Source organism: Gopherus flavomarginatus, chromosome 7 (genome assembly GCF_025201925.1).
Source record: "Gopherus flavomarginatus isolate rGopFla2 chromosome 7, rGopFla2.mat.asm, whole genome shotgun sequence".
NCBI classification, from domain to species: domain Eukaryota; kingdom Metazoa; phylum Chordata; order Testudines; family Testudinidae; genus Gopherus; species Gopherus flavomarginatus.
In genome coordinates this window covers 81,338,731-81,347,776 of record NC_066623.1, presented here as the reverse complement: position 1 = coordinate 81,347,776, position 9,046 = coordinate 81,338,731, and the positions used below count along the sequence as shown (strand labels likewise).

The following is a 9,046-nucleotide window of genomic DNA, read 5'->3' as shown; positions in this document are numbered from 1 at the left end:
CATTCCAATTAACAGGCTGAAGAATAATGGCTACCTTCAACAAACTGATTATTGGCACTGCTGTTACCAGTTTTACCATATTTCAGCTTCTGTTCCATGTCCTAAGTTCTTGGGCATCAACAAGAATAACTCCTGCTTTTAATAATCTCAACCAAAACAGGAAGATTGAATGGAATTCAAGGTAAAGTGTTTAAAAATAAATACAAATAATAAATTGATTCAGTAATTTAGTAACTTTTAAGCTCCCAAATATATAACAGCATATAACTGGTGATGTAAAAATTATGAAAATACCCCCATCTCCCAAAACCTATGTGAAGATCTAAGCAAAATTCCCTCCAGTTTACTGTAAATGCTGAATTACATCTAGTTTTGTTAAGGAGTGCAAAGAAGGAATGTGTATGTCAGAGGTCTTCTTTCTTCTTTGAGTAGTGTCCCCCTGGCGCAGTGCATCCTGCTGGTTGTCTCAGGAATTAGCTCTTCCAGCCCGGACCACCCTCTGCAGGCCGGTGTCTTGTCTGCCGCCAGCCTCCATGTCCCTCCCGGGCCCCAGTGCCCTTGTATACCAGGGTTCTGCCCCCAGCACTAACCCCTCCATCTCTGGGCCTCCCCTTCCAAGGGAACCCTCAACCCCCTATCCCCACGTTGTCTCATTGGCTACTGCCAGTCATCATCTAGCCCCCACTCCCTGGGGCAGACTGCAGTCTATAAACCACTCATCATCGGCAAGAGGGGTTGGACCAGCTGTCCCTACCTATTCCTGGGCTTCCCCTCTGCAGCCCTAGTACCCTTGTGGGCCCTTAACTCACACTGCAGCCTGGGGCTAGCTGCCCTTCCCCAGCACTGCTCCAGCCAAGGTACCCTTGTCAGCTTCCCAGGCAGCCAGGTCCTTCTCTCTCTAAGGAGCTAGAGAGAGTGTGTATCTAGAGTTCCTGGCTCACAGCTCTTTTATAGGGTCAGCTGTGCCCTGACTGGGGCATGGCCTCAGCTGTGGCTTATCAGCCTTTCCCCATCCACAGCCCTCTCCAGGGATGCTTTTAACCCGTCCGGGCAAGAGCCGGGTGACCACCCCACTACAGCATGTGTTTTCAGTTGGAGATTTCTGCTGGCAGTGTCCATTTGACTTGTGCATTCACCCTACACAGCCTCATGCCTTGCACTGAGGCTACATCTTGCTGGACAGGTGAATCACCCCTAGTTCCTTTTCATCTGCCTCAGCCTGAGGTGGAGCTCTAACGTGTCCACCTTGAGTGTGCCTCCATCTATCAAAATTTTATTGTTAGTTTAGCTTAGTATAGCTGTTTAGTTTAGTTTTACATTTTTTTCTCCTTCCCTTTGGAAGGTTTGCTTTCCTGGGGAGGACATGCCCAGCTCTTTTAAATGGTGCGTCACTTGCCGGGAGGCCATCCCAGCTAGCAATGACCACTCCAGGTGTGTTAGCTGCCTGGAAGATTCGCACATCCCATTGGAATGTAACTTCTGTTTAGCCCTTAAATGCAGAGTGAGGAAGAATGGGAAGATCAAGCTGAGGCTTATGATGGCGTGTTCTCTTTTCTCTGCTTCAGAGGCAGGTCAGGAGACTTCCCCCTCCAGTACATCAATCTCCAGACACATCCAGTGCCCTGTCAACCTCACTTCATCACTCCCCCCTCAAAAGGGAAGGTTTCTGAGACCTCCAGATGCCCCAGGAAGAGGAACTCCAACTCACCTTGCAGGAAGTCTCTTCCTAAAAGACATTAGTCTCCCACTGGGTCAATAGTCTCAGAATTGTCCACCTCTCTACCCAGTACCATTCAGGCTACAGGCTACCCCGGTGGTACCAGTGGAGCCAGGAAACTCCATAGCTCTTCTTAGAACAAACTCAGCTCCAAGCAAGCTTTAGTACCATCTGGGCATGTCAGAGATGGCAAGGAGAGACATTCCTCCAGCCGATATAACTGGACACAACCCTACCTCCAGGACTGCCCCATGACAGGTCCCTTGGTATGCTGTAAGTTGAAGCATCTGCCTCTGTTGGTGCCCTTGTTGGAGCAATCCAAACCTTTGGTACTGTCCACTTAGAGAGAGATCATCATATTGGTACCAATGCTTTATTCGGTACCTCAAGAAGTTAGGTACTTGAAGGACTTGACCGTAGCAGAGGAATCACTGCTGATCATGGGCACCGAATGCCTCTTGGCACCGAGACCACTCGGTCACCGGAGGTTCATGTGTCACCAGTACTGCCTGATTCCTTGCACTGTTTTCAGCTGGGGCTCTTCCTCCTCATAGATCAATGGAAGATAAAGGGGACCTCCAATTAGTCCATTCAGCCTCTCATATTTCAGGGTAGGGCTCTCCCACCCACTTTAACATAGAATGGGTTCCTATAAGTCATAGAGACAAGGAGGAAGCCTGGGGAGGTCACCACAAATGGTGGGAACAATCCTGGATGCACCTCCTCTTCCATATGGAGCCCCACTATGGCCATACTGGGATCCCTGAGCTGCCTGCAAACAGAAATTTTCTGCGCCTAGCCCACTGGGATGATAGGGAAATACAATCTTTACTACCTCAAACCATTCCCTGGCAGGAAAAGACGTAACACAAAGCTAGGACAGATAAGGAGACCACCCCTCAAACTACCATTTCCTTATACATAAGAACGACCATACTAGGTCAGACCAAAGGTTCATCTAGTCCAGTATCCTATTTTCCAACAGTGGCTAATGCCCCCCCAGAGAGAATGAAGAGAACAGGTAATCATCAAGTGATTCATCCCATCACCCATTCCCAGCTTCTGGCAAACAGAGGTTAGGGACGTCATCCCTGTCCATCCTGGCTAATAGCCATTGATGGACCTATTGTCTATGAATTTATTTAGTTCTTATTTTTAACACTGTTATAGTCTTGGCCTTCACAAAATTCTCTGGCAAGGAGTTCCACACATTGATTGTGCGTTGTGTGAAGAAATATTTCCTTTTGTTTATTTTGAACCTGCTGCCTATTAATTTCATTTGGTGACCTCTAGTTCTTGTATAAAGAGAAGAGTAAATAACACTTCCCTATTTATTTTCTCCACACCAATCAGGATTTTATAGATCTCTATCATATCCCCCTTTAGTCATCTCTTTCCAAGCTGAAAAGTCCCAGTCTTGTTAATCTCTTCTCACATGGAAGCAGTCTCATAATCATAATTATTTTTGTTGTCCTTTTTCTGAATCTTTTCCAATTCCAATATACAGCTCTATCTCGCTATAACTCTGTCCTTGGGAGCCAAAAAGTCTTACAGCATGACATGTAATTTTGAAATGTCATGTTTGAAATATTTAGGTTACAGTAAACATAATTTTTGTACCTTGTCTTTTCTTTTTGCACTAAAATTAAAAAAGGTAGAAGTGAGTATTAATTTCAGAGAAGATGGTATCCCCTGTGTCTGACTGCAGTGTTTTAAATCCACAACTGGATGCACACTTCACAAATTTTGGTTCTATGCATTCCTTATTATGCTGTCTTCTACGGAATACACCTCTACCCTGATATAACCTGCCCCAATATAACGCGGGTTCGCATACAACGCGGTTAAGCTCTGACACGCTGCTCTGAGCAGCATGTTAAGAGTGCCAGTCCGGGGCCGAGGGTTTGGATAAGGGGCAGCCAGGGGCTTTCTCCCCCAAGTCTGGGAGGCAGGAGCGGTGGGGGGCACTTTTGGGGGCCCTGCAGTCCCAGAGTGGCCCGGAGGATTAGTAGGGGGCCGGGAGCAGCCCACTCCGCTTCCCTCATCTCGGCCCCAGCCGTGCCGCTCGGGGGAGAGGGCTTGGGGGAGGGGAAGGGAAGGGATCCCTCCCCCACCCCCGCACTCACCCGCAGTGGCGGAAGTGGAGCAGCCTGGCCCCAGGCCACTCCACTCCGCCAACTCCCAGCTGCAGCGCTCTGTTCCCGCTCTCAGGTAAGTGCGGGACTTTTCCTCAACTCCCCAGTGACACGGCTGGGGCCGGGGCAAGGAAAGCGAGCGGACTAGGGCTGTGTCGTTCTGCTTCCTGCCGCCAGCGAGCGTGGAGGGTGTCCTTTCTCCAGCCTCCCTGCACTCACCGGCGGCGGGAAGTGGAGCGCTGCGGCTGGGAGCTGGCGGAGTAGAGTGGCCTGGGGCCGTGTCACTCCACTTCCTGCCACCAGTGAGTGCGGGGGCATCCTTTCCCCAGCCTCCCTGCACTCACCGGCGGCGGGAAACGGAGCAGCCTGGCCCCAGGCCGCTCTACTCTGCCAGCTTCCAGCTGTGGCGCTCCATTTCCCGCCGCAGGTGAGCATGAAGGGCGTCCTTTCCTCAACCTCCCCGCATTCACCGGCAGTGGGAAGCGGAGTGCCACGGCTGGGAGTTGGCGGAGTGGAGCGGCCTGGGGCCATGTTGCTCCGCTTCCCGCTGCTGCCGGTGAGTGCCTGTCGGAGGGCTTGTCTACATCACAAAGTTGCAGCGCTGGTGAGGGGGTTACAGCGCTGCAACTTAGGAGGTGTACACATCTGCAGGGCATCACCAGCGCTGCAACTCCCTGTTTGCAGCGCTGGCCATACTCCCGTTTTGTCTCGGGTGTAGAGGATCCAGCGCTGGTGATCAAGTGTAGACACTTACCAGCGCTTTTCTTGACCTCCGTGGAATAAGCAGGTATCCCAGCATACCTGAGGATACCTCTCTGGTAATCAAGCAGGTCTCCTTCCCCGCGGTTTGCTCTGGTGTTCTCCGAATCCCCCCCCAAGCGGGTCTCCTTCCCCGCGGTTTGCAGGGGGGTTCGGGGAACGCGAGAGCAAACCGCGGGGAAGCAGGTCTCCTTCCCCGGTTTGCTCTCACGTTCACGGAACCCCCGTGCAAGCAGGTCTCCTTCCCCGGTTTGCAGGGGGGTTCGGGGAACGCGAGAGCAAACCGCGGGGAAGCAGGTCTCCTTCCCCGGTTTGCTCTTGCGTTCCCCGAACCCCCGTGCAAGCAGGTCTCCTTCCCCGGTTTGCTCTCGTGTTCACGGAACCCCCGTGCAAGCAGGTCTCCTTTCCCGGTTTGCAGGGGGGTTCGGGGAACGCGAGAGCAAACCGCGGGGAAGGAGACCTGCTTGCTCGGGGGTTCGGGGAACACTGGAGCAAACCAGGGAAGGAGACCTGCTTCCCCGCGGTTTGCTCTCGCATTCCCCGAACCCCCCTTGAAGCCGCCCAACAGCGCTGCAGTGTGGCCACATCTAACACCACTTGCAGCGCTGGTTGCTGTAAGTGTGGCCACTCTGCAGCGCTGGCCCTATACAGCTGTACTAATACAGCTGTAACAACCAGCGCTGCAAAATTGTAGATGTAGACATACCCGGAGGGCGGGGTGTGTGGCTAGATGTTGGAGCAGACGGGACAGGGAGGTTGGGTAGGGGGTGCAGTCCTGGGGGTGATTAGGGACAGGGGTCTCTGGACGGGGCGCTCAGGGAACAAGGAACAGAGGGGCCAAAGCAAGTTCGATATAACACGGTCTCACTTCTAATGCGATGAGATTTTTTTGTCTCCTGAGGACTGCATTATATCGGGGTAGAGGTGTATATCCAACTTGAAATTTGCAGGCATTTGGCTTAGCATAGATGTAGCCAGACCTCCTTCCAAAGCCATCTTTAATGCAGGGGAGGGAATATGTTGAGTTTAGGAATTGTGCTGAAGATGAAGCTGTGTGTCAAAATAAGCATTATCATATATACTGTAGCTTCTACTCCCTCAGCAAATTTACGATGCTCATATTTGTGTATTGCAGTCTTGCACTATTCAGTTTTGTTCTGAGTGACCTAGAAGCTGGGTCATATGCACAAGATTGTCCTTCTCTGAAGCTGTCAGTGCTAGAGTTTCTGTTTAATCTACGGCCTTCCCCACCCACCTAAAAAAACAAGAACAGAAAAGCATTCCAGCTGTTAAATTTGGTGTTTACAAACAGAAATCTGCTAACCTAGCATATATAGTACCAGTTTGAATTCAGTATAAAGTACAAGAAGTCTCCTTTTGGTTCATTTAACAAGTTGATTATTGCTGGAAGAATGAATTTAAAGAGCTTAGTCATGAGTTTGCTTTTTCAGGTAAGTGTCAGTAAATGGGACAGCTATCAAGGTACGTTAATTTTATGTTTTAACTGCTTTGTCATTATAAAAAAAAAAAGCAGTGATTGCACCAAAAATATTTTCCTTCTTCCCTATGTATACTTTTGCTGTCTATATAAAAAACAAGTAATTCCATGAGCTGATATAATATAAAAATGAAATGTCTTTATAGCACAATCATTCAGAACTTGGAAATATACCATCTTGCACTTAAGATGATATATTCTAAATTGTGGTATCAGTGAGAATGGTAATCACAAATGTAATATATATGTCTTTTTTTCAGGACAGTATCCACATTCCATGCCTTGGTGGTTGGTGCTTTTTGTGTATATATCTTGTTGTATGATGAAGCTGTTAATGCTGACCATGTCTGGTAAGACAAGTTGTATCAAACTGACTTTAAGATTATGACTTTTTTCTTTGTTCCCATTTTCCCACATCTTTTTTTCCCAATGTTGCTATCGGGTTAAGAGCAATAACTAGCCAAATTATCACTCAGTTTCTCTTAAAATGTAGAGGGTCATTTATATGTCTGTCCTGACTATCTGGTAAAATCCAAATTATTTTGCCAATTAAAATGTCATTATAAGCCTACTGTATAACAGTTTCTACTAAGTAGTATGAACAGTTAGACACACGTTTCTCAAAACTGTTAATTGAAATTCAATCTCCAATTTTAATGCACAGTTCTGAAAATACAACCGTAAACAGTCAAAAAGGTGACTGCAGATTTGACATCATTTGTGTCTATTTACTGTTTTGCTTGAAAAGTGAAAAAACGAAGATATAAACATTTTATTAAAGCTAACGTTAAATGATATAATACATGGGTTGGGAAAAGAGTTAGTTTTTAAAAGTCATATGATACATAGTATACATAATCAGCAATAATCCAAATTTAGGTGAATAGATTTAACAATACAATTTAGATATTAGAATCTGAATACTTGGGTACATCACTCATGAAAAGTTGTACTGAGATTTGGTTGTGGAAAGCAAAATATATCAATGAGTGGAAATTGTCCCTGAGTAATTGAGAATTAGGTTGGTTGCACACTCTGAATGTCTGTAGGGGGAAAAATATGACCAAAAGTTAGATGAGATTTTAAGTGTAAAATGAAGACACTATATCAGTTTTTCTTCAGCTCCCCACCTCCTCTGAAAAGGTTTTTCTCTATAGTGGTAAAGCAGAGGTTCTCGCTTTAATAAATGCTGCTGCTCCTCCTGTCAATGATTTCTAGTAGTTCCTCAGACTAATTAGAAGATCTTCCTGCATTACAACTTAAAAACTCAAAATAAAATAAGTTTTGGTCTTTGGTGTTTGTCTCCCCCCCGCCCCGCCCAACAGACTTTTGCAGGATTTTGTTTGAGTTGATTCATGAGATTGTTAGCAGAAAGTTGAAGCTGTTACCCTTTATTGGAACTGACTTTTTCCTTTCTTTAAAGCTATGTAAGAAGAACTGTTGATTTTACCTGTATAATTAAACTTTTTTTTTTGAAAGCTTTAACTCATCTTTCCACCATAACTTTATTTTAAATTGAATCACAACATGGGGATCAGATTAAACTTAAACGAAAAAAAAAATTTCACCTGGTTTTAAAAGAACAGAACAAAGGTCTGCATTTCATACTGCTCAGTTGTTTACAGATCTGTAATGGAATGCAATATGGTGTGGTGTACTGAACAGGACTGGATGCTATGAAGTTATGAGTTCTAATCACAGCTTTGCCACTTGTGTGGCTTTGGGCATGTTCTTTAATATTGCTGTGTTTGTTTTTCATTGGTAAGAATGGGATAATACTTTCACTATTTCATCACAGGGATATTATTATAATTGTTTAGGATTCTGTCCTGCAAGATTTTAAGCTCCCTTGATTTCCATTGGTTTCAATGGAAATTGAGAGCATACAGCACCTTCAAGGAACAAGTCAAAATCTGAACTGCACTTTGAAGATATAAAGTGCTATGTATTTTTATTTTGCATAAACTGATTATTGGTATTGGCCTGGAGCAGCCATTACAGATAAAGTCCTTTGAAACCCAGTGTTCCTGGGCTCCGTTGCTTTGTGGGAATGGTGCACGTGCAGTCTGGTCAGCACTAGTAGCTGTGAGAGGCTTGAGCATGCTCTGTGAGGATGAAATCTTCAGAGACTTTTAGCTGTTGAACTCTAGAAAGTCTCTACTAAGTACATGCAAACTTCAAGTTTTCAAATGCCTGTTATAACTTGGCCACATGCCTCCTCCCCAGCTTCACTTCCCTGCTTCTGCCACATGCCCTCTCAGTGTATAATTGTGGGTGGCTATGTGATAGTGTCCAAATCAACCCTGTCCTTCAGAGTTAGTTGTGCATAAAATCTTAGGTCCAGGGCCTTTAGGGTAGCTTTGTCTGAAATGCTTCTGGATCTATGTGTGGCCCAGCTAGGTGGGTTAACTTTCAGGGTTTTAATGCCTGGATGTGAATCTTAAACTTTAATTGTCCCTGGACTGAAGAGTTTAGAATCTAATTTCAGGCATTACACGTAATTAAATGTAACAAACAATAGGGATAAGTGGATGGACAAGAGTTATAATGAAACATCAGGTGATTATTCAACTGAGTTGTGTGTACTACTTGATAATATAGAAGGTTCCATAGTAGTAGTTTTTCCTTTCTTCTTAATACAAGTTGTGACTTTATAGACTAGTTAGGTATTGTTTTTAAAGTCATAAAAAGGAGGGAGAAGTCAGAGGTTATGAGAATAGGAGAGATAAATTGGTGGGAGGAGGAAGGTCTTCAGCTCATAAGTAAATCACTAACTGACAGGAATTCATATGAAACTTCACCAAATAAGCAGGCTATTCTATAACTATCTGCTGTGGAAGTTTGTGAACTTTCCTTTGAAGTATGATATTAGAATAGAAAGACCACTGGTCTGATGTGATATGGCAATTTTGTGTTTCTGTGAAGGAAAAGGAAGAA

General features: G+C 45.6%; 1 protein-coding gene and 1 long non-coding RNA gene across 3 annotated transcripts in view; one reads left to right on the top strand and one right to left on the bottom strand.

Annotated features, from left to right (window-relative positions):
- The window catches only part of TLCD4 (TLC domain containing 4), a 76,926-nt gene that overhangs the window by 32,203 nt on the left and 35,677 nt on the right, over positions 1 to 9,046 (top strand). For both annotated transcript variants that reach the window (XM_050960996.1, XM_050960995.1), the window contains exons 2-3: positions 16 to 181; positions 6,370 to 6,459. In XM_050960996.1, the coding sequence (XP_050816953.1) occupies positions 27 to 181; positions 6,370 to 6,459 (245 nt within the window). In that variant the 5' untranslated portion in view covers positions 16 to 26. The remainder of the gene's footprint in view (positions 1 to 15; positions 182 to 6,369; positions 6,460 to 9,046) is intronic.
- Positions 7,135 to 9,046, bottom strand: part of LOC127054795 (uncharacterized) — an 88,020-nt gene continuing 86,108 nt past the window's right edge. The window contains exon 4 of the long non-coding RNA XR_007775340.1: positions 7,135 to 7,152. This is a non-coding gene — a long non-coding RNA (uncharacterized LOC127054795). The remainder of the gene's footprint in view (positions 7,153 to 9,046) is intronic.